The sequence below is a fragment of the Anomalospiza imberbis genome, chromosome 5 (assembly GCF_031753505.1).
Source record: "Anomalospiza imberbis isolate Cuckoo-Finch-1a 21T00152 chromosome 5, ASM3175350v1, whole genome shotgun sequence".
NCBI classification, from domain to species: domain Eukaryota; kingdom Metazoa; phylum Chordata; class Aves; order Passeriformes; family Viduidae; genus Anomalospiza; species Anomalospiza imberbis.
In genome coordinates, this window is record NC_089685.1 from 15,438,215 (window position 1) to 15,465,000 (window position 26,786).

General features: G+C 36.7%; 1 protein-coding gene and 1 long non-coding RNA gene across 2 annotated transcripts in view; one reads left to right on the forward strand and one right to left on the reverse strand.

The window, feature by feature from the left end:
- Positions 1-927: 927 nt before the first annotated feature.
- Positions 928-26,786, reverse strand: part of CERK (ceramide kinase) — a 42,149-nt gene continuing 16,290 nt past the window's right edge. Inside the window, exons 6-13 of the mRNA XM_068189758.1 lie at positions 25,707-25,852; positions 16,903-16,977; positions 15,265-15,417; positions 14,362-14,467; positions 12,215-12,285; positions 7,288-7,493; positions 4,591-4,799; positions 928-3,679 (exon numbers count right to left, since the gene is read on the reverse strand). Coding sequence (XP_068045859.1) covers positions 3,580-3,679; positions 4,591-4,799; positions 7,288-7,493; positions 12,215-12,285; positions 14,362-14,467; positions 15,265-15,417; positions 16,903-16,977; positions 25,707-25,852 — 1,066 coding nt within the window. The 3' untranslated portion in view covers positions 928-3,579. The remainder of the gene's footprint in view (positions 3,680-4,590; positions 4,800-7,287; positions 7,494-12,214; positions 12,286-14,361; positions 14,468-15,264; positions 15,418-16,902; positions 16,978-25,706; positions 25,853-26,786) is intronic.
- Positions 24,902-25,337, forward strand: LOC137473784 (uncharacterized). The gene is made up of 2 exons (XR_010998983.1): positions 24,902-25,123; positions 25,200-25,337. It is a non-coding gene; the product is annotated as an uncharacterized lncRNA (long non-coding RNA).

Below are 26,786 nucleotides of genomic sequence, written 5' to 3' on the forward strand. Positions count from 1 at the left end.
TGTTTGGAGAAATTTTTGATTCTAGATTATCCTTGTCAGGACAGGGTAAAGAATGATTGAATAGCTCAGGGGTCAAGCTAAGGACAGGGAGGCCTCTCAGCAATTACAGTCAGGGGAAAAATGAAGTAATCTTGGGGAATATTAATATAATTTATTGCCAATTAATACCAGAGTAAGACAGAAGTAACCCCAAATCTAAGTGTACCACCTCCTTCCCTCCCTCTCTGCCTCATTCCTATGCTCAACTTTACATCTGACTCTTCTACCTCATTCTCCCTGCCTTGAGCAGTGCAGGGGGATGGAGAAGTGGGGGTTCTAGCGAGTTCAACACTTTCTCTCTCCTACTTCTCCCTCCTGAGGAGGAAAGCATATCCCACAGGCCACAGTTCCTGTGAAAAATACCCACTCATATATGTGCTCCTCTCCATGGCTGCAGCCCCTGCCAGGAAACTTGCTTCAGCATGGGCTCTCCAAGAGTTGCAGCTTTCCTGGGGGCACATCCACCTGCTCCAGTGTGAGGTCCTCCACAGGCTGCAGAGCAATCTCATCTGGTGCCTGGAGCACCCCCTCCCCCTTCTTCACTGACCTTAAGTGTCTTAGAACAGCAGTTTCTTTTACTTCCACAATAATTAAAACTCTAAATACCTGCATTATAGTAAGTTTCACATTCAGATTACCCTTGTAGAGATGCTTAGTATTAGCCTAAGTCCAGCTTCACTAGTTGCTTTCCTCCACTCTCAGTGTTCACATTCACACTTGCCACAAAGCTGTCGTCAACCCAACTGGAAGTTTATGAATTGCTTCACTCTGTTTGATCTTCACTTTGTTTGATCTGCTCACAGTGGTTACACTAAGCATACTACTGCTAGATTTCTGTCAAAGTGAGATTTTTTTTCAAATCAATTTGTGAAAAGAAGAAAACCAGTGTGCTGTTGTACAATGCAGTTTTATTTCTTTAATGAAATGCCCTAGCGTCATAAAACAGAACACATTTTCTAATCTTGAAGCCAGCAAGATTGGGAAAAAAGAAAAATCAAAGCCAGTTTTCCTATACATAATTTCCATACTAAGATTATATTCAGAGAAAAAAAAATCCCTAGAATTAAAATGTAAGAAGACATTACTTACACAGCTCTCTTAAAAATAAACTGGACATGTCATACAATTCACATATGGTGCTTTACTAGTTTAATATGCTACAAATAGAATTATTTAAATGCAACTATGCAGCTTTTCTATTGCCTATGACCTTTACATTTTATTATGTTGCAATACCTTTATTATTTACTTCACACTTCCTTACCATACTATACCATGATCTTTCATCCTTTTCTGGTGGCTTTTTCTCATAAAGGAGACCCTCACTGTGGCTTACTTTGGAAACACCAAGCACTCAGTTGCAGATACTCAAATATTCAAAGCATTCCCATATACATTCACTATGAGATTAAGTCTCCATTTTTCAAGTAGGGGTCTCACGACTTGCTATTAAACTAATGGAAAGAGCTGGTTAGTATTTATTCCAGTTCTCACTGATGAGAATGTGCTCTGGATAGCTGCAATGCCTCAAACTCCCTCACTCTTGGTAAGCTGAGTGAGCTGAGTGTGCACCATTACCTCCTGCACAAGAATTACTGTATCTTTGAAGAGTATTGTGGGTACACTCACAATATTCATGGATTAACCACAAAAACCATAGACTTTTTAAAACAAATGACACTTTCAAAAAATATTCACATTTGTAGAACTGCATCATTTCATTTTCAACAGGATGCTAATTCAAAAGTACTATTTCACTTATTAAACATGGCTTTAAAAATACAGTATATGTAACACCTGTGTTAGAAGTGTCAGAGAAACATTGGATGAATCAACATTTCAACTCACTGCATTAATAAGGAAAGCAAAGAACAGCAGTTCTGGAAAAAGTATTCAAGTATTTTCCTGAAATACTATATAACAAAATAAAGATCCTAAACTTTGTATGATTGTACTTGAGGCAAATATAATTTGCAAGTGTTTTTTTTTTTTTCATATAGAGCAATATGAGTAATACTTTATAGCAAAGATATAGAACACAATTTTTATAATACACAAAACTGGAATGTAAATAACTTTAATAGAAAAAAATAACCTGCCATTTATAACAATATTCAAGTGCTTCAGTAATGAAATGACCAATCACCATGGCTTACATTGACCACATATATGAGAGACATGAAACTAACACAAGCTGGATGACAGAAGTACTAATAAATAGACATGAATACAGAATCATCAGCTGCTTGGATGCAAAAAAACCTCAGACAAAGTTAGTTTTAAAGAGAATTTTAAACTTAAAGAAACACTTTAAAAAAGACAGAACAGGGGCTAACTTCTGTCCTCAAACAGGAATAAGCCTGTACAAGAAGAGCAAAATTTAGCCCCGGCCCTCGACACAAAACATGTATGTGCCACAATACACAAAACTATATACAACTTAAATAATCACTCCATAGCTCTATATGACAGTCTAATATTTTTTTGTTATAAAAACAAATCAGCACAGTGAATTCATGATTTGTCAGATGCCAGTTTCTTCCCTTGGCTTCACAAAGCAAATTATTTTGTTTCATATTTAGTTAAATTATTTTAAGGATTTTCAGTCATCAAATCCTATTTCTAAACTTAAAACTTCAACATCTTATTTTGCAAAGACATTGTAACATATGGAGTACAATGTCCAGAGAATTGTGAAGCGGGAAGCTTTTAATATGTTATCAGATATTTTTAAAAACTGAAACTTGCTGGTGTTTGAGAACTTATTTAAATTTTCCTTTCCTGTGCCTCCCTGATATTATACAAGTACTCCTGCAATTTGCTTGCAAGACTTTTCAGTTGCGCTGTGTGGTATTTGGTATCATCCAAACAGTCATAAAACCTTTTATAATCCCAAAAAGCAAGATGCAAGGAAACCGTCAAAGACAGAATATATAGGATGAGGTGTGACATGTATATAATTGTGCTTCTGTTTTTCAAATATCTGTACACTATTATTGTATTTACTTAAAGCCAGGAATGTGTGTTTGAATTGCATTGATAAGTTGCAAGGTATTGTCAGAATTACAAAATGAAAGATTTTAATTAAACAACAAAAAAAAAGCAAATGACAACACTGTTGTCCAGCATTTAAGCCACACAAAATTACATAACACTCCCAGGAGAATACATCTCAGACACTGAAAATGCCTTATCTTGGTGCCAGTGGGAAGTCCAATGTTTCATAACATTTAGATATTATTGCAACACAACTACTAAATTAGCTCTCTAGAAAAGCAAAGAGAATTTATCAGTCATCATGAATACACAGATATAGGCCAAGCCCATCTTTTCTAACATTACAGATTACATTGCTCCAATATATATTTTAATGATTACAATGGTTTTTTTTAAATGACACAATGCAGTAAGATGTCTAAAATTAAAGTGAAGCCATAAAAAAATCTAGAAGTTTAAAATACTTGTCAATTTGACTAAAATGCATATTTACTCAATTTCCTTGAGCTTTTATTTTTTCTTCTCCCCATGGAGGAACAATGTCTATAGTAATTGTTCAATGCTACTCTGGCTGTGGGCAGCTTCATCTTTAGAGTCTTCCTCAATTCCTCTTGCAAACAGTTTCATTAACTGGCAGTGAACCCTGAAAAATATAGGAATTAGTAAGAAATAAATGGGTACCACATATTTAATTCTAATAATCCATTAATTTCAAACAGCTGGACAAAGTTTCTTACTCCTGACTACAGAAACTACGCCCTCATTTTAGATAAAATTCTTCCCTGCTAAGAGAGCTGGAGGCTTTCACGTGTCCTCTTTTATGCCCCTTGTCCACACAGGAAGTTCTATGGGCACCTAGATGAGTTGATCTTGTACAATATACAGCATTTTTAAAACTCACCTTTGGACTGCTAAGGGATTATGTTTTAATGCAACACACTTGTATGTAAACATTATGGGTATGGTTCCCTTTGTTCTAAAAATAACAAACAAAACAAGGAACCAGAACTAATCCAAACAACAACAACAACAACAACAACAAAAACTAACCAAAAAACCCTTTCAAATTTCACAAACTTCTTTTCTAATTTGATTATCTGCACAACTGCAAAATCCTTTCTCCACATGTGGAGACTGGAGATATGACTGTGCTGTGTGCAAAAAAACCCACAAAGTATGGGATATACTCAGTATTTCTGTAAGGCAAGGATGTTTACTTAAGCAAATAGAAAAAGCTATTGCTCAGAGTAATGAGGCATTCCACACATTTAAAAAGAACCCTTTCAAAACTATCTTCACTTTAAACACATAATAACAGTTTCTAAGAAGTAAGTATGACTTCAAAGGTAGGGCCATCCATCTCAGAGCGATCATTTACAACATACATGACTGCAGTATTCTCTGGAAAGGATTCAAAATGGTAACAAAAATATTTAGGTTTATTATCAATTTGCTATGCACAGGCATCTTTTTGGGTTGTCTTTATAAGCATCTTTAAAATCAATCAGAAAGCTTCATGTGTTCTGCTACATAGACAGAAAAATCGAAGCTTACCTCACTTCAACTGCTGAACTATCCAGAGTTTCTCCATCACAATTCCAGGTGCTATTAACAATATTACAGCAACAGGCTGGATGATCTCTGCAGAACTGGCCAAAACGTTTCTTTCCAATGTCTATGACATTGCTTTCGTTATCTTCTGAAAGCTTTGATGTAAATTGAAAACACTTAACCCGATAAACGTCTACAAATGGAAAGTCAAACTACAAAAAGAAAAACCAAAACAACCAATCAGGCAATCACAATTAAATAATTTGATGTGTAAAGCTACTCAGCATACAGCATTTTGTACTCCAGGAAAGTCTGACCACTCCAATTTTCTAGAGAAGTTCACCTGAGGTATAAAGTGATATTTGCTTTTGAAAAACTGCACAAGTAAAAAAAAGAATAAAGTCAAAATGAAACTTTACTTCTCAATGGTCACTGTATAATGCCTATTATAGCAAAATTGTGTAACAACAGCTGCATGGAAGACCATCCCACCCTGAATTTGTCTTCCGACTGAGGCCCTGGACTGCAAGCTGATGGAAATAAGAGACTCAGGTCTGGGCTGGGGTAGAATACATTCACAGGAGGATTAAACCCAGCATCTTTGGGGTGGAGACCACAGCCCCGGGCTATCTGCTGCCAGGATCCAACAGACCCACACATCAAAGAGGGGAGGAGGACAGGATCTGGGTGTGTGGTGAAAAAGCCTCTGGTCAGAATCAGTCGCTGTGCAGAGGAGCTCCAAGGCTCTTCACCCCGGGAAAGGCACATCCAAGGGATAGCCACGTGAGGGACAGCAGAGGGGGTATCATGGCCCATCAAAGGTCACCCTCAAAGGGGTCCCCGGACCCTGAACCAGAGCACTGTACATGATGCAAAAATGATGCAACAGATCCACAGTCTTACAGGGGACAGTGTCAAACCTGCCCCCTTTGGGGATGCACCTGGGTGTTCCCACCTGCCCTTCCCATTACATTCCAAAAAAATTAAAATAATTTTAACTAGTTAATTCAGCTAGAAAAAGCAGGTCAATTAGAAGATTGCTCTTAAAACCGAGGCTGCCGATTTACACTACAATACTAAACAAATGCTTTAGAAAAAGGCATCATTAATTGAAGGGACAAAAAATTAGGGGATGCCCCCATCAGCCCTGAAAGCAACTTAACACATACAGAGCTAACTATTCAGCAAGCTGTATGGAATACAGACAGGTCATTTAGCAAAGGCCATGGAGTATGTCTGTGTGTGTCTACAGGAAAGGGATGACAGGGAAGCAAATGTGAAAACCAATCTGTACTGAGGTACAGTCACCCTTTTTTTCCTCACATTTCCTTAAGTTTTCAAGAAGGGCTTCCCAAGAAGGGTTTTTATGGTGGACACTAACCTGAGATAAGCACATGTGTACAACCTTGCATTTAATCTCCACTGCAAAACCAGCATATCCCAGAGAGAAATGGGAAGCATTGGAAAGGAAATGGCCATAATGACAAAGAGAAAAAGCAAACATGGAGAGACCTCCGAAATCTTAAGTTCTCTCAGCTTTTAACCATAAATGAACTGTGAATTCAATCAAACTTTATGCTTGGAATCAGTGGCTCCTGGAGCCAAAGGGGCTCACTAAACAGTGTGCTTGTCCAAACTGCTCAGATGCAAATGCTGGTATCCATGGCTGCATTGTCACCTGTGTCTATGCAGAGAGCACCCGAGCTCGCATGTCTCAAGCCTTAGCAGAATGCTGTCCCTTGATAACTGTTACAGCCAATTTGAAAGGTAGCCAGGGATGGCTTTAATTGATCGAAAAATCAAGGGAACAGTGAGTGAGAAGGAGTAAAGGGAAGAAGAGATTGAGAACAGTGGGAAGGACAAATATGGACACATTCATAAGTTGGAAATAAAGGAAGAAGAATCTATACTAATTTTTTCACAGTGGAAGAAGACTAGCATCATAAACATGTGAGAATTTTTTATTGCTTTTATGCACTAGATATGACATTAGTCCATTGTTCAGGTTATTTCTAGAAGATGTTAATAATATCAGGTTGTGACAAATATTAAATATGTGTAGTCACATATTAGTAGTCAGAGTCATAGCTCAGTTTCAAGAGATATTATGATCCAAAGCAGTGATGATTCTTCGTGCCTGACAGCTACAACACGTGCAAGAAATAATTTTCAAGCTGAATGCATAAAGCTCATCCTGGTCACTAATATGTAGTAAAATACTGCTAAAAGCCTGCAGTTTACAATCAAATTGCAGTTCTGGTAACTTAATTCTAAACCACATTTTTATACAGTTTCCAAAAGTGATTTATTATTCTTCACCACATCTACCTCAGCTATTCATGCTGTGAATAGTTTTTCGTGCCATGAGCAGTTTTTCATGTCAACTACTTGAGGGCACAGTTGTGATAAAATAACTTCAAATATTGTTCAAACAGCAAATACACGGAAAATGTTACAAAACTGAATTCAGTTGGTAAAAGTGGAATTTTGTTAAAATGCTATGGCCAAGGAGTTGACTTTGGTAATGTTTTAAGCTGCTTTTTTTTTCCATGATGCACATGCTGAGATTGCATCACCCAAAATGTATAAACTTTAATTAAAAAAAAAACCCAAACAAACCTGCTTTATAGATATAATTTCTGTCCTGTAAAAATACCAGTATTTACACCTTTGACAGACACTGTCAAAAGGAATACACACCTGATCATCTTGGTTTGTGTGTCTGACAAGATACCGTAGAAAATCAAATCTGGAGCATTTCCGAACTAGAATGAGGTCTGCTGAACCATCTGCCAAATGAGCTGCTGGTGAAAGGCCTTTTGGACTTCGTGGACAGGCACAGCTCATACTTACTGCATTGATGGCTAGAAATTTCCCTTTTATAACCTTCCATTCTTCTTCACCTTCTGAAACACATCAATAAAGACATGGAGATAGGTAATCATTTGATCTACTCAAGAGAACACTAAAAAGCAATCAATGGCAACTTAAAATTCTTCCCTGGCCATATTCATGTACTGTCAATAAATATCTAAAATTAACTACATTTAAAAATAATATTTTTAAGTATCTGTTTTTCATACACCAACAGAGATTGTTGCTTTCTACTTCTGACTGTGACTATCTCCCATAACTGCTTGCCTTCTCTGGCATATGCATACCAAATTCAGGATCAGTGCTATTTGGGAAAACCTGCAAAGCCATAGGAAGGGAAAAGACCGGCAAGTTACAACTCTTGTGAAAGTAACTCTTGTGAAAGTTCAGAGGGATTAACTTTTTAAAAGTCTGTTTATGCTCTTCAACTTGTTAATCTTAAATAAACAATGATGCAAGGACTGTAGTTTAGTATTTAGTTTCTGACGCAGTATTCCTCTTCTGCCTCTATGTAGCAACGTAATGTTTTTAAAATGTCAAAGAAAAGGGATGACTCAGGGTGCAGCAAGGACCAGCACACAGCATAGCAGGAGTCTGCTTCCACTCTAGCCCCAAATGTCCCAAGATTAGAACTATTAACAGAGTTAAATGTTCCTGCGTGCAAATCTTCAGAGATTTCTGGAAAACAATACAAAGCCTCTTTTCAATACCCTGAAACTCTGTTGGAGATTACATGTAGACTGAGCTTAAATGTGTGCCAGCATTGATACTACCAGGAAGCAGAGGAATTTTCTAGAACAAAGAAGCATTGGAAGGCAATGCAAGCTTGTTGCCTAAACTGCATTTTCTTGAATATGTATAAAAACATATGAAAAATGCCTTTTTTATTTTTAGATTACACATAATTGTCTTCCTTATCACAATAAGAAAAAGCCAGAAAGCAGCCATAACACTATTTTTCTCACTATTTTTCTCCTACCAGTATAAGTGGACTCATTTCAAATGAACAATTCCACAGAAGTAATGAGTGCAGAACAGACAATGGACATACATGTTGTTCTAAGATGGTGAAGAGTGAAGTGCCATTAGGGGTAAAATTAAGGAGTGAACAAAAAATGCTTGTTTGTTTACGTAAACAAGGTAGAGATTTTGAGGAATGTTAACTGGTATGGGCTTGAACATCTAACATGATTCAGTTCCCCACATTTTGGTTAACTTACAGTGATTTTCAAGGTGCTTTCCTGATGGGATTACAGACTATGTTTATCCTATATATTTCATGTCCTGAAATTCTGAAATTCCTTACTGTCTCAGTTCTAGAAACTTCACATTTACTTTAGAGAATCACTATTACAATTGTCTAGGTTATTTTGAACCTGAAGTCTATGATGCATTCATTTTGAATCTACATGTTCCAGGCTCTATATATAAGGTAAAATAAAAAGAAAAGAATTGTTCCCTAAGTATTTTGTAGTTGTTCTTCAACTACTCTTTGAACTTCTCTTGTTTCCTGGAATTCATTGAAACTTCTTACTATCCACTCTCTAGTAACAGAACCAAGAAAAACAGTTTTCCAGGAAAAAACATGTAAGCTTATAATGTGACAAAAGACTTAAGGAAAACAAAAAACTTTATTATAATTTTTCCATCTAGACGATGCCCTCTACGTCCTGAGAAACAAATCAGAAACAGCAAGAAAAAAACACAGCTTTTAAATTCAAAATTTTTGCTTAATTTGCTAGAGTGCTTTTTAGTATTGCTTGCTTTACTGCTGATCTTTTTATGTTGCTTTCAAACATGACATTACTGAAAGAAGTCATTTAAATCAGCTTCAAAATATGCATCTTAAGAGAGATGAGACATGCCTAAATGTCAGACTATAGAATGCCTGTTCAGGCTGCAGGCAAATGACAAGATCCTGCTCTGAGATGAAGGCAACTGAACAGAACATAAACTACTGGAACTGGAAACAACAGGCATTTTCTGATACACAAGCAACAAAATGCAAACATCTCCCTTTACTGATAAATTCTTTTGCTGTTTCTCTGAGAAGCATTAGTAATTCAGTCATCAGTGTGTCTAGATATTTATCAACATTTTAAGTTTGCTTAAGGTAAAATGCTTCTTTATGTTACTGTAAAAGATGGTTTTCATCTGGTATAAATCTCAGCATGTTACCCAAGAACACCTTCACTGTTCAAAGTAAGAACGAAGGCAGGGTATCAATTACATTTTAAATGAATAACTGTTTTCATAACCATTTTGCAGTGTGTATCACTGTAACAGCACAAATTATTCGCTCAAAATATCCTACAGTAGGGCAGTCATAAGCAGGGAGTGCATAAGTGACACTCATCAGTGGCCTATTGTGTACACACACTGCAAGTTGCTGAAATCAGCATAAAGTGCTAACACTCAACGTTTACTCAGCACATGCACAGAGACTCCTGCACAATACAAAGAAATATGTTCAGCAACAATCAATCAAGCATGCTTCTAAACTTATCTGAATTATACACAAACCTGGTAGGCACAATGAAAGAGTCAGCCAAGACATCCTGCTGAGTGAAAAGCTTATCTGAAGTGGAGACTTAAAATCCTTTCTATTGTGCTTCAAGAGTAGCTGATTGTATTGTTTCCTTACCAGTACTGCATGGATAGGAGACTGGACTGCAAAGAAAGCCAGCTACCAGAAGCAGAATGGAATAAAGTAAACAATATCCTACATAATCAGCTGCTTAATGTCATCTGCAATGTTGGCTAAAACTGTCTTGATTGCTAACTAAGCTGTAGCTTTCTAGTAGCTCCTTTGCTAGATGAAAGGTAACAAAAAGGCAGATTTAAAAACCAAACCAACTAACCCAACAAAAAAACCAAACAACACACATGAATATGAAAAAATGCACATAAACCCTCTGACAAACAAAAGAAAATAGGCTGGCAATTTATAACTGCAATAATTTCTCAGAAAGACAAATTTTTTTCTTACAAAAAAAACCTACTGTCATATTTATATTATTATTTCTATGCATTATTTATACTCTAAAAAAATTCTTCAGCTGAATATGGGCATAGATTAAAATAACCCAATAAATATTCTGATTTGGCCATCTCTTGACTATATCAAAGATCTGAAAGCAGCAGCTAGGATGAAAGCACTAAACAAGTGTAATGGAAATTCAAGTTGCACAGAAATCTTGATGCTACCAGTGAATCTCCACAATATGATAATCTTTTTGCTAACAAATGCCAAGAACCTGGCACAGTGATGGTGTAAAAAAATTGCAATTGTAAGATAATGTAGGTAATAAGGACCAAATGCTCGTCAAGAAAAATTACAATTGTATGCACTGGGATCTACAATAAGAAATAAAACCAGAGTAAAGGCAGAAAGAAGCACCCATAGGAAGCCTGTCTGCTCTTTAAAAGGGGTTTATCCAAGATGATGAACCAAAGCTGGAGGCAAAACTCAAGTGAATCTACGCTGTCTTTCTCTAGCAAGGCCACAAGCGTAGCAATACCAGTACTTCTTCCCATTAGGATGTAGCAGCCAGCCATAAAAAGATACAACTAGGGGAATGACTGAAGAGAATTCGTTAACACTTGTTTAAATGAGAGGAAAGAGAAGTTATGCCCATTAGAAAAAAAACCCACACAAGTGTACATAGGGGTTAGAATGGGGATGAAAGAGATAATCAGAATAGCATAACTAGAGAAAGAGGACAGAAATCTCATTTATCATTTATAGCGAGCATTGGTGGGATGTTGTACAGAAATACTGAAGTCCACTAGATCAGTTACTAGTTTTCCAAGTTCACAGCCTCATAGTAGGATGATATTTGTGCTAACAAACACAAATTTTTAATCCTGATCTATTCTAAAAGTTATCTTAATGAACTGCTTCCTTCTATGACACCTCACAGTTTATCCATTCAGTCCTTTTCACAAAAACTCATTATCCTAGCTCACAGAATATTATTTTTTCTTAAGGAAACTAAACACACATAAATATACATTTTTATCAGAATTTTCTGAGGTTTGGGTGGAGAAGACACCTTACATGTTTTTCACCTACTTAAAATCATAGTGTCATAGAATCATTTTGTTTGGAAAAGACCTCTAAAATCAGAGTCCAAATGTCAAATTAACACCACTAAACCATATATGCCCAAGTGCCACATCCATGTGTGAACCCTTCCAGGACACCACTTCCACGGTCAGCCTTTTCCAATGCTTGACTACCCTTTCTGTGAAGAGATTTTTCCTAATATCCAAACTAAACCTTTCCTGGAATAATTTGAGGTCATTTCCTCATAACCTGGAAGAAGAGAGGGAACCCCACAAGGCTACAACCTCCTTTCAGGCAGTTGCAGAGCGTGATGAGGTCTCTCCTGAGCTTCCTTTTCTCCAGGCTAAACACCCCCAGCTCCCTCAGCTGCTCCCCAACAGGACTTGTGCTCTAGACTCTTCACCTGCTCTGTTGCCCTTCTCTGGACATGTTTCAGCACCTCAATGTCCTTCTTAAAGTGAGGGGCCCAGAACTGAACATGGGATTCAAGGTGTGGCCTCACTAGTGCTGAGTACAGGGGGGCGATGACACTGACAGGTGTTTTCTGTAAACTGAAAGAAACAATGGATTATCAAGTAACTCAATGTGTAAAAAACCAAAATACATGCACAATTGAACTGCTGTCTTCAGAAAAAGAATAATTTGTGTAATACTATCACATTTTACTTTCTTTGGATAAATTACCTTCATGTTTTAATCCATGCTCCTTGTTCTGATTTGCCAGCTCTTTCTCACTTTGCTTGCAAATGTAACATCTGAAAACAAAAATACCATTCAATTCCTGAAAGACCTCCACTATTATTCATTTCAACTTTTTTATTTTACCCAGTCATTACAAGATCCTCCCCCACCACAAGATGCACCACAGTACTGACAATCTCACGTGACATGAATTATCATAGCCCTGCAGGCAGTGCAGTTATTTAAGTACAGTTCTAAAGATTACTGGATGTCAGATATAACAGCAGCAGAGAGCCATAAGATCACACAGGCTGGAAGGGATCTCTGATATGATCAAAGCTGGTCTTACAGGAGAGCTCCAAGTAGGTCTTACAGGATCAGGAGGCTCAGTGTCTTACTAGGTCAGGTTTTGAGGATCTGTGAGGGTAAAATCCACAGACCTCTGGGTACCCTGTTCCAACATTTGACTGCTCTAACAGTGGAAGACACTGACATACTGAAGACAGTCCATCTCACAAGTACTGAGTGCAGGGGAAGAATCATTCCTGTTGACTTCCCTCCTGCTTAGAAAACTCAATATAAAGTAGGCTTTCCTTGCTGCAAGGACATACTGCTAACTCAGGTACACCTGCTGCTCACTAGGATCTTGAAGATATTTTTGGCAGAGCTGCCTTCCATCCAGACAGTGCCCAGTCTACACACTTGCATGGGACAATTCCACCCCAGGTACAGGACATCTACATCTTCTGAACTTCAGGAGATTCCTATCAGCCATTTCTTCAGCCCACAAAGATCCCTCTGAATAGCAGCCCTGAGTTTCAAGATAAATCACATTTCCAATCTGGTATCATCCATAAAACTGCTGAGAGCACACTTTCTGAGACTGTCCTAGTCATTAATAAGGACATTGCACAGTACTAGGCCCAATATTCCCAAGGGACACCAACAGTAACTGGCTGCCAGACAGACTTGGCATTCACAACTTTTCTAGTGGTCCAGCCAGATTCTCACCCACCCACTTACCTAGTCCACAGCTCATCAACTTAGTTTTAAGAATACTACAGCAAACAGGATCAAAGGTCTTGCTAAAGTCAAGGTATGTAACATCCATTGTTCCCCCTTCATCCAGGAGCACGGGGACCTGTGTGGCCTGGGGTGAGACTACATTAGTGAAAAATGGGGTAAAGGAGTAACTTTGTAGCCTTTTCGATATATCTTATCACTGTGCTCCCCATGCCCCTAAGCAGCAAGTTCCTTCAGCCCACAGTTCCTTCAGCCTTTTGTTATGACCAATATATTTAAATAATCCCTTCATAAGAAGCAACACCCTTCACATCCCTCACTGATTTCAACTCTGCCTGAGCTTTGGCTTTCTCAATTTCATTCCTGCGTATTTAAGCAATGTCTTTGGTGTTCTTCCAAAGTAACGCATTCCACTTTCACTTTGTCTTTACTACTCAGTTCCTTGCTCACCCAAACTGCATTTCTATCCCGGTTTTTCAAGTTTCTGAGTATCAGAATGGATTATTCTTGAACTTTGAGGAGGTACCAACTAACTCTCCAATGCCTCTTTGTACTCCAGGATAGTCTCCCATGGAATCTTGCCAAGATACCCAAATAAACCAAACTAAAGTCCAAGGCTGCAATTCTACTTTTTGTCTCATTTATTTCTCTCAGAAGTTAAAACTCTATACTCTCACAGTCTCCACTGTCAAAACTGCCCTCAACCATCACATCCCCACTTTTTATCTTCTGTAACAAGACTGGCAGAGCAGCTATTCTAGCCAGCCTGTCAATCACCTACATAATCAATCTCATTACCACACTTCATGATTCTCCTAAATTTCTTGTGCCTGGCCTTACTGCCCTTCCAGCAGTTATCAGGAAGTAGAAAATCCTGGGTCCTGTGCTGTTATATTTTGCTTCACTTAAAACTGAGGGAGGAAGAGAACCACCTAACAAAATTTTATTAGATTTTTGTTTAATGATCTGGTAAAATGAGGTGTTCTTTTTAATGAGTCAATAATTGCTTTTACAAGCTTATCTTTTTTAGAGTAAGTGCTTTGATATTAAAACCAAATAGTTCTGTAACTTCTATTTACGTTTTTAAATAGTTCATACCAAATATCCAGAGATAAACAACAGCCTACCCCGTTCTGCAGCTCTCTTTATCTCGTGGAGATCCATGTGTGTGTTTTGCTGGTTGATAAGCAATTGTTCCTTCATAACAATGATGAGAAAGGAAAGTCTTGAAGCCTACATTTAAAAAGGCATTACGCAGCATTAAGTCATTATAAATCCACATGGCAAACATCGCTGCATACATTCCTTGATTTTTCATCTCTTTCCTTGTCTAAGGACTGCAAAACAATAGTAGCCCTTCTCAGGCTCACAAGTCTTTTTCTTACGACGGTTGAGCCTCTAAGGAACAAGAGAATACCACAGCACCATTCCAATGTTTTAACATTTGTCAGAAGTGCCATTATTTCACTTGACAGCTTTAAAAAACAACGAAAAAAATTTAGTTATATATCACTGTTGAATCTTAAAATTTGCCTGCACTAAAACTCTCCTCATGCATCTTCTTTCCCTAACACAAGATAAATCAAACAAGGCAAAATACACTTTCCACTAGCATAGGATTTATTCAAATATTGGGTAACAAGACTAAATCACTTGTCTCTCTCTGTAAGGGCAAAATTAACAATTCATTCTATCAATTGAATGTTCAAGATGGAGGAGTGCCTCTCTCTCTTTAAGTGATTAAAAAGAAAGTCAAAATGAGTAGGAGAAGTTACTGTTTTTAGGCCATTTTTAATAGGTGGCACATATTCAATCCAACTTTATTGAGCCCACTCTCCATCTTAACCTCAACATTACAGAGCTTTACATAATGGGATCCAATATACTTGGTACTACAAAGAGTTTAAAATCAGGCTCAGTCTATTTCTGATGTTTACAAGCTTTGAAGAAGGTTGGTTTGGAGACAGTAAACCGACTAGTCCAATATGCTTACATGCTAACAAAATAATGTTGTAATTAAAACAAATTACCTGAATAGTCATATCTCATTGGACCCATCCACCGCTTCTTCTCACTATCTTTTAATATATCTCCATAAAAACCATAACCCAGCAATGACACGGAGTATTTCAAAAATGTGTTGTTGTGATGTACAGAGGAGACATCCAAAGGCTGACAGTCACCTATGAAGATTAGAAGTGCAAGAGTCTGTCAAGCCTTATTTTATTTGCAGCTGCAAGCATGATAGTAACTTCAACACTGCAAAGTCATTAAAAATAAAAAATACATATTGCATTTATGTCAATATATATGTCATAAATGCATATACTTCTTACACATAAAGGACATATAATTTTTAATACCAATTTCATCTCATACTTTAAAAGCACTAAACACTAAGTGAGAAGAAAGGGCTCAGTATGCTAAAAACATGCAATGAAGAATTTACAGTCCTTTGCCCTGTAGCAGTAGGAGGGCATGGAGTTGAGGAACTATTTAGATTGGAAAAGGCCTTTGGGACCATCAAGTCCAAATGTTAACCCAGCCCTCTCAAGGCCACTACTAAACCACGTCCCTAAGTGCCACATCTACATGTCTTCTAACTATTGGCACCCTGTGTCAATGCTTGACAGCCCCTTTCCCTAAGCAGATCGATGCAGTATCTCCTGTACATCTCCTGGGTAGTACTTAAACCTATCTGTCATACTATCAGAGAATAAGTCAAGCTGGAAGGAGCCTCTGGGAGGTTTTCTCATCAAACCTTCCACTTAGACCAGGTTCAGCTATAAGGACCCATCAGGTTACTCAGGGCTTATCCAGTTGAGTCCTGGAAATCCCTAAGAACAAAGAATACACCGCTTCTCTGATGTCCTCCTCATGCAATCTTTGGAGCGATGGTGGGAGTAGTGGGGGTGGGGTTTTTTGCTTTGTTTGATATTTCGGAGTCTGTGTTTTTTTCTGTTTCACCGGGAGGATGGACCAGATGATCCACTGTGGTCTCTTCCAACCTGACCCGTTCTGTGATTCTGGGACTTAACAACACAGCTAAAATATTATGATATAGTAAAGCCACGTCTTTCCAATCCTAGTCCAAAGGCTTTAACTGCACAGATGCTGAACAGAGTAATCCACAGGTTAGTAAGAGAAGCACGTGTGTAAATCTTTGCAACACCAGATTCTAAAAGTGCATCTGTTACTCAGTAATGATACCAGAAGGTATTGTAACTCTAACTTGGCAAGGGAATATTGAATTGCCCAGGACAATTGGACAACTGGCACAAAATACTACTATTCAAGTGTACATGCATTTCTCAGAGCTTTCTCTAAGATAGATATACATATATATAGAAATACAGTCCAACAACTGACGCCGCTTATTGCATTTTACTACTTTCAAAAGAATGACAGAATTCATGAAAACTTTAGCACAACATTTTTGAAATATTATGATCCCTTGAAAACAATTAATTACTGTAGAGAAATCAAGTCGTTTTTAACCTCCTGCATTTCAAATCAGAGACTTAAATCCCAGAAAAAAACTTTGTATTTCAACTCAGCCATTATGTTCAGATTACATTTCACAGACATAAAGAAAGAACTAAATGAAAATAGTATTTTGGACTACTTCCATCATTTTAGTAACAACACAGCAATCTGCGACCACCCACCTACAATAATATGAAGAGCTGAAGTTACTGGATCAGAAATGCCAACAGTTGAATAGCATATACAATCTGTTGATCCTGAAAAATAAAAAAACTAGGCATCAATTTGTATCTTTGCAAAACAAGTATTATTGGCACAGTCCTCCAAATAAAAACATTATGAACCTTTGGTTTGTTCCTTTCTATTTTATGGAATAAAGTAAACACAGGAATACTGTATTATTATTTAAATTATAATATCCCATCCCCCCATGAATACAAATTATTGCTCTCTATACAAAGTACAAAAATTTCACAATATAAGTAATAAATACGCAGCAGTTATGAAGGGAAGTAAGTTAATGTACATAGAAAATGTCACTATTACATTATAGCTTTTTTATCAAATGAGGCAGGCCTACATTGATTCTCCTCTGTTTAGGATTTCTTGCTCATTGAGATCTCATGAAAAGAAGAGAAATTGACTGGTCTGCTGTTTTTTGTGGTACTGATCTAAATTTCAGGATGTCATCTTATACCACAAACTTCTGCTCTATTATTTGAAAATTAGTAAAAATACTTGCTTTCAGGAATTAGTTTCTAGATAGGGTAACAATATGGACAGATATGCACCTTTACAGAATTGATGCAAAATACCTACAAGAAGAAAGTGGGAAAGCTTCAGGTTTCACCTATATGCTGTTTCGAAATGGACAACTCTCCCTGTTTCCTATAGAAAACAAGAGCCTAACATAGGGATATGGTTTCTGCTCTGCAGCAGGCCTTGGAACTCAAATCCAGACATACAGAAGTGCATTTGTTGCAGCACCTAACTCCAAATTTATCTTACAGTTTCTCCCGTCCCTTCCATTAAACTGAATTCCTTCAAAGTCAAAGGTAGATGCCTGAAAAGATAAACTTTGTCCACATACATGTTCTCAGATTTCCTACCAATTCATTAGGTGGAAGAGCAGCTTAAATACAGTGTACTTGATTTCTGAGAACTTATCAAATTGAAATAGAAACAAATAATGGAGGAATGAGCAACCATTATTTAAAAACCACTTTTAGTTCTTTTTCATTTTGGAAATAGTCAGGGCATTAGCAGTTAATAATAGGAGCAAAGAAAATCCTTTCCTTTTCAGAAGACTGACACCACTTCCCCTGCCTGTGAACGGCACGACAGAAGCTTTCACCAAGTAAACGCAATGCAGAAATCTGCCACAGTGAACAAGCAGCAGCTCCAGGAGCCAATTAAAGAGAATATAACAGAACTGCAGGACAAAAGAAACAGTGTGACTAAACAGACCTCTCCCTACAAGGCTAAGGTTCAAGATGGTGCCAGTGCACCATTACAGGCATATGCCATTGCAAGACAGAGGACTCCAATTTCCCTCCACAAAAGATGAGGTACACAGATGATGATCTCGTGTCACATTTAAAGTTCTATAAAATAAAATATTAAGTGGACTTCTGAAGCTGAAGCTATACTTTACTGCCAAGTTTCATATTGTCTCCTATGCTCATGAACAGAAAATACTGACTACTTTTGAAAAGAAAAACAATCACTGAGAGATCTGACCTAAACTTCTACTGCTGAATGTACAAGCCTAACGCTTCATCCAACATTCCTAATTTCTTCCACATCTGTGTGCATTCTGCTCCTACAATTACCTCAATTACATCTGTCTTGACACAAACAGAGCTTCCAAGTGGTTTTACACTACAGATGGGAGGAAAAGAGGGGAATTGCAAGCTACTTTTCAACACCAGAGGCCCATTTCCCTATGATCTTCTATATTCAATTAAAAACTGATTCATCTGTCTGGCAATTGCACAGAACTTATTTACATTTCTATTCATTAACTAGTAAGGAAGGGCTAAAATTAAAACTGAAGTCTGAAATTAATTCTGAGATTCTAAAATGGGAGACCTACCAAAAGTAACATACTGTTGTGTTTTTCCTCTTGGAGCTAGTAGCATGGTGCAACAAAACCAGTGACCCATTTACATGGATGTAACTACTATGGAATTCCTGACATATAAAAAGAGAATGTAACTTGCCATACACCACACTAAGCATGAACCTAATAGTACATGTTTAAAGGTCACAAAAATGTTCATGATGACTAAGGGTTTGAATTCTTTTGAATACTTCACCAAACAAGACTTCTAGATCTTTAGGTGGATCTTCACTAGATGTGAAATCTACAACTGCCGAAACAGCACTCTGAACAGATGAAAACACAGACCCATCAAAATCTGGGTTATGTCATCAGTACAAGTCTAATAGGAAAAGCAGGATTAGAATGTAAATATAGCTTGAATAATATCACATTATAATTATCTTAGGATTGCCAGAGAACTCAGTATGGGCAAGAAGCTTCTCATAGAGCATGACTCTTGACTAATGTTAAGTGGTGAGTATTGTACACTCTGGCTAAACCCACAGAAAAATTATATACATTCTCTGCCAGATTTTCTTTGGGGATTTTTAAGGGCAACAGCCTGAGTGAAGGAACATAAAAAAGGTTTTTATGGGTTGCAGAGAACTACATGCAAATGTGAAGAAAGTAGTTGGACTGCTTGCTAATTGGGTCCTAATTTACTTAAAAAAAAAAGACAAACATATTCAATATAGAAACTAATTATTGCATTGGTTTGTTAGCAGAGAAGAAAATCAGCATGCAAAGCAATGATTAAGTTTCAGGTTAAGACACACACAGCTGTATGTGTGCATGTTACACTGCAGACAATATGCCAAAGCTTCTGTTATGTTCAAGGACATCTTGTCAGGAATAGCTGATGGCAGCTCCAGCTTGAGTCAAGGTACTAACACACAGGCCTCAGTGGAAGGCCCTGGGAAGCAAGACATCTGCATGTGACAAGCAGATGCAACAGAAGATCAACAGGCTCTGCTGATCCTATTGACCAGATGGCCCCTGCTGTAAGTTTAGATGCTCATCTCACTTGCAGACACCAAATGTAAGCATGAAAATTTGAGTGTCAGTTTCGAACTGAAACTTACCTTAAAGATATTAATTCCTTTATCTAAAATACCACCAACCACCAGTGCTGCAAATGATTCTGCTTATCCTCCAACTCCTACTCCAGTACTAGAATCATCTTGCATAGGGCCAGTACATTTCAACGATGGTGGCACCACACCATCATACCATAGGTAGATGCTGAATGTCTGAATTCTCCCAGCTAATGAAAGCTTTCATCCCAGATATTTTGATATTAAGACCTCACTGAAAACATGAAATATGTAGAGGGCACAACATGTCTTTGTTAAAGCAGGTATAATTACTTTGAATCTTTACCATACATCACTCATTTTCCCTGGAGTCTGTTTTTTATTAGGAGGTCTCATACATCCACGTAACTGTTATACAGGCAAGTTCTGTGTTCTTTTCCTCCGCAAGTATGAAAAATGCAATCTTTTATAAAAATACATTTAATAATATAAAAATAAAGGAGATCCTTCCTTTTAATCACAAGGAAGAATTATCAATATATTTATTCATGTATGAAAGACCACATACTCTGCATAAGTATGTTTTGCTAAAGCAGTATTAAAGAAAGCGAAGTGAGGGACTGCATTACACAGAATGAACTACAGCTGTAACACCAGATTTCCCCTTTGCATGTGAGCATTGCTAGATATTTGTGAGTAGACAAGTCATGCAGACAGGTACACTCAGACACCACTTCACAAGTTTACATTGGTATTAGAACTACCAAAGTGGTTAAGCAAAAAATCAGATTTGTTGGTTGTATGGAAGAGTTCATGCCATTGATTGGTGGACCAACAACAGACAGACAAAGTGCTAGACTTAGTAATCTGAATCATTATTAGACTACTAACTTACAACTAAGGTTTCTTAAACCAAAACACACACATGGTGTGGGGTACAAATATTTATTTTTGTGCTTTTATTGATGGAAAATGAAACACATTACAACCAACTGAAGTACAAAACTAAGCAGGTGACAGAAGCAAGTCAGCTAGATGTTGATCCTATGGAAAACAGTGAATTTAATAAAGAAATAGAAATACTTTTAGAGCTCATGAGCATTGCTCTATGTGAGATACCCTTAACAGAGGCACATGCTCCCATGGCACCTACAGAATCCTCAGACAAATTAGTATAATAACAGTATTTGTAGTGAAAAAAGGTAGAACAGCAACATCAGTGGGGGTTTCATATTTGTGCATAGTTTTTGTGAATCCATAATCCATGCAGAAATCATACAGATTAAATGTCAGGTAAACTGTCCTAATGACAGAGTAACTGTATGTTTTTGGACCAAACAGCATTAAATTTTTTGAAAAATTCTACAAAACTACTTTTCTGAGAAGTGCTTCTTAAATGAGAAGGAGCTGACCCATGCAAAAGAAAGGGGAGAAGCTACTGCTACAGGGAGAGATGAAGGGTCTGGGCTTACACCCATGTACCTACTCAAAGTTTTGTATATCTTCCTTTACACATACAGAAACCAAGAAGAAAAGTTTAACATCTGCAGAACAACAGACTGGCTTAAAGAGAAACAGTCCAGAAAGACTTCGGTGTAGGATATTTTGGTAGATAATTACTTCAGCGTAAGCTCAGTAACACAGGACAACAAAAGTGGATTAATCTAATAATGGCAGATTTTAGACATGAAATTAACATCACAGGAGTAAGTAATATTAACTTACTTGTCTACGTGGCAGGCCCACTATATTAAATGCAGTACTTAGCCCTAAGAATGTCATTTCAAGAAATTTAATGGATCTAAAGTACTGAAGGAGGAGCATAAAACATGCACTTCAGATTTCAAAGTGGATATAGTGAACTTTGAAATGAGATGCTAACTAAATGGCAGAGATCATTAAATATTACAATCTTTGTAGCTGAGAAGAGATGACTTGGAGTAATTAAACAAGAAAGATAGCTTTTATTGCTATGCTTTAACACATTTTAAAGATCATTTTAACACTCTTAAATAACAGTGGTATGAGTCCAGTCACACTTCACAACTTGACTTGAATCTATTTTTTTAAGTTTGTGAATGAATCCCCCATCTTTTTTCTGTATTACATTCATACAGGAAGCCTGTACTGTCTTTGGCATTCTTAACTTCTACAGTGACAAATCAACATTCTGATTATAATCGTACTGCTCCTTCAATCTTAAACATTACAGAGCTGACCACCAGAACCCAGAGTGATCTAGATATACTAGAAGCCTAAAAATCACTATAGCTATTAACTTTGTGTCTATACTTTACTCAATATTCCCAAGTGCTTAGATTTTCCCCCACAGTGGGTTGCAGACATGATTTTTGCAATGAATGCAGTACAACACAGTACAGCAACAGAGTGAAATGGGTTTGTTTTCTCCTATCTGCTAAGATAATGAAGAATATTTAATCTAGTAAGTTCTTATAAAGTAAAAAAAGAACAGCAGTTGACAGCTTTATCCTCCTATTCTATGCCAAGAACAGCATTCTATTCTATGTAATAAAAACAGCAAATTACTTTGGCTTACTCCAGAGGGTGCAATTTTAATACTAAAACATGTGGACGAAATCTCAGTGTCCAAGCCGTAGCAGGAATCATTCTCTGTTTTTAAGTTCTATGGAGACATATTACTAGTCTGAATGCAGTGAGACCACATAGCTGAAAGTGCCTTTAAGGCTAGTAAGAAATAACTAGCTTCTAAGGCCTAGAGGAAAAAATAACTAAAAAGAGGTTATCAGAGATACACTATGGCTTCTAAGTACTCTTAACAGCAAATCCATTTACAATGACAAAGAGTCAATTTCACTGGCAGATTTGAAGAATGGCTGCAACTAAGAGAAATTCAGAAGCTAAAACTGCCATTTGAGTGTAAGTCTATTATCCAGGTCAACAAAACTACAAGTTATTTCATAGAAATGTTCCATAATGCATAAGAATAAATTTTATTTTTCAACAATAAGATTCACTAAGGAAAGAGGCTGTTGGGAAACCGATACAACTGTTCAAGAAAAAAAAAAAAAACAAACAAAAGAGCCAAACAGGGACTTGCTCCAGAAAGTTAGAATCATGATTTACAAATAGTATTCAACATTAAAAAAAAAGAGCCTGCACAATGGAATTCCACTATGAAATAAAGCTTATCACTGAAACCCAGTCATTTAGGGTGTTTTAGCATTAAATCTCTTTCATTTGTAATTTTGAACCTTTGTACAATTAAATTGTCAGTCTCTGAGCAAAAACTATCTGCTGAATTTGGTGTTTGTTTGACTATAGAAATTGTTTAATCACAACCACAAACCACAACCTGCCATGTTTCTCTCAACATAACCTGATATCAGGAACTTAGTGATAAAGAAGGTGAAAACACTGATCCACTGTCACCTTACCCCACGCTCCTGTCATCACTGAGTAAACCATCTCTATGCATCAGAAGACACACAGAGCTTTAGACCTTCATCTCTAAACTATGAGTAGTCTTTGTTTTCAATATTTATTAATGAGTTCTTAGGATATTTTAAAGAAGGTTAGTTATAAAGAAACAGAAAGAACACAATGGATGAAGTTTTATTAGATGTATGATTATTATTTCATTATTACTTTTGACTTTAATTTCAGGACTATTGGTTTAGTTAAAAAAAAAAAAAGTCTTAAGAATTTCACTTATTTTTGGAAGAGACTTCTTACAGTAGTGATATAGCTAGAGTATCTGTTGGGGTCAATACAAGGCCAGAACTCCATTATATCAAGCAAAGATGAATAGAGAACAGCTTCACCATGGGCTGGAAAAATACACAACAGAACAAAACCCCAAATCTTGCTGCCTTGAGGGAGGGTTATGCTATTTCATACTCAATTTAAGGTCACTGTAATGACTAGATGTGTCAATATTTGTTCAGTGACTTGACTACCTTTTTCAGTAAATAAGCACTTTCACATATATAGAGTAATGGATCATTTTAAATACCCTACAATATACAAACAGATCAGGATATATATTATTCTATTTCTAAACACTTAATTAATAGAACTTTAAGGCCAGCTTCCTTACACATCATTATAAATAATTTTTGAGGGATTTGAATAATGACTTGGAGAAAATATTTGAACTATAGCACTGATTACAAGGCTGTACCTCATGTCAGTTCTAGGAATAGAACATACAGTATACATTCAAATAGCAAAAGGATACAGTGGACAAAACAAAACAAAACAATAAAATATGTAAAAGAAGTGACTTGATACTTGTTAACAAAATTAAAATATCAATGAAGATAATACTTTTTGGGTGCAACTGGGAAAAATGCATTAAGATAATGTTGAAAAAGCAAGGTTATTATTTCCTGAGGACAAAGAAATAGCTCTTAATATTGAGGTTCTGGTTTTTCAATTGTATCTTCTTATGGTCACATATCACCAGTAGGCAAAATCTTCTGAAACCAGTCATGCAAGCGAAAAATCTTTAGTTCAAGAAATTTGCTCAAGTAAGAAAAAGGAGAAGAACTCTTTAAGTTCTACTCCTCTGAAGTTCATTACACATACTGACTTTAATACAAAGCTTTAACAAATAAAGTCAGAATGTACTTAAATGTAATAGGAGGGTAAAAACCATAAAGGGATATTCACATTGTAACTTTTAGATACTAAACATGTATTATTATACTGCAAGCAGAAAAGGTTAAGCTTCTTGCAAGCAACAATTCAGAACATTTGGGTCTGGATACATTTTTCACAAAGATGTAAGGAGTATAAAATTAGTCGCCCATAGCTTGAGAGTACAAACATTGTACTTCACTTGGTATAGTTTTACAACCTGAACTAAATTTTCTCAGAAGCCTTTATTTTAATTCTAACCAGAAGCTCACAATTTTTATTTCATGTCCAGTTCTTTAATTTAAAGCTTAAGCATCAGACAAGAAAAGCAAACAGCACAGAAAGGATACTGGACTGTCCCCCTGTATTCCTACAGAGAGCTCAAAATTACTGATTCTGGTAAAGAGTTACAACAGTTAATTCTGTCCTGTAAGAGAAGGCAAACTTGTTTATCTGCTTTTGAAAGAATCTTCAAGGACCAAATGGGCAGGATGAGGTAACAGCTGGGACACCAGACTGAAAATAGTAAGGCTGATCTAAAGAATGCCTTTATGGTCAATAATAATGACAAAAATCATATCAAGAAAGACCTCAGTTTGAAGAATGAGTTCTCTCAAATGACAGCAGTCAGGACTGCCTGAAAAAGTGGCTGACATTGACAACTTTGAATGTGTAGCACCTCTAACAAGGGCAGAAACTGCAACTTGGTCTGGAAAATGAGAACTGTTCCTCAGTTGCAGATGCCCTGTACTTGCTGCAAGAACAAATGGAAGAAAGGAGAGTCCAGGAATCTCAGCATTTGTTTGGAGTTTGCCAGACCACTGGAAAGTTCTCATTATAATTCTAACTAAATTAGTGGGGGATTTGGAACTGAAAAAAAATGTATCAGGTAAATTTCTTTTTAGTAAATTCCACTCCTTAACACGTTTAGAAGGGTATTACAGTCAACATCTTATCTCATATTAACACCACAGTAAGACACAACAGAAAAAGTAATTAAATTCTGAACTTATACATTAGGATTTGATATCCTTTACAGAATATTCTTCCTAAATTAAATTGCAGGTGATCAATAATTTTATATGGATACAAACGTTTTTAATCAGGTGTCTTGATAGAATATCATTGCTCAGATCTTACACTTAGGCCTAAATTCATCATGTTATGAACAGGAAAAAATTTTCAAGAATGAATGAATAAATTAAACTGAAAGATAGCCCCTTCTTACCAGCAGGAATTATGCCAATCCTTATATTGCACTGGACTAACGATGCTTTGGGACTATTTTGGTCTATGCCAGAGTCCTTCTGCATTCTTCCAATGAGACCATGCATCACTTCACTGAACATGCCGTCCCCACCAACACAAACAACACTGCCAGGAAACACAAATTAGAATGCACACTAACAGTCAATAAACAACACAGCAAGTGTTCTACTTAAGGCATGCACTGGGCACACCAAAAATAGTTGTTCTATTATCTTCCTTCATTTTTACAGGATATAGTAGCCCACAGTCAACTAGGCAATTAACAAAACACAGGAAAAAAATGTCAAGCTAAAAAACTGCAAATGCATCTAGACATATCTGTAACATTAGGAAAAAATGTTGGAATGCAACCTGCAAAAATTTTTATCCTCTACTACTGTGTGCAGACAGACAAATATTAGTAGAAATTCACTATACAAATAAAACACTGAACAGGACTGTACATACAGATTTTGAAGTACACAAAATTGAAATGGGGTACCTTTACTAAAAAGGGAAAAGTTAACATTTGCCACTTCAGGCAGAAATATATTTTACACTATTTAATAGGAATATACAGTAGATGAATATCAAAATCCAGAGAAATGCATGCCTGCATCTTCTTTTGAACATGCACAGATATCATCAAATTGACAGAAGTAATTTTTATCTACATAACCATTCATAACGAGACAGAGTTCTAGATGTTACCAGATGCAAAACTTTGTTTCACAAATTTACTTCAGGTCAGAGCTGGTACAGCAGCTGCACAGATCCTGAGTAAGTTAAAGCTCAGCAGAGAGTCCACAGCCAAGCAAATACTAGGAAGTAAAAAGACTCTTTTACAGCAGTATACATTTTATGAACAACCAATCAAATGCACTCAGTAAGCATAAACATTCTTAAACTAAACAAACTAATTCAAATATACTTTAAAAGAACACATGAGAAATCCAGAATTACATATGTAGTTCCTAGCACACAAGTCTAGGAATGTGTACTGTTATCTATAGCAATAATTTCTAACTCATAAACTAATACTCTTTCACATCATCAGCAA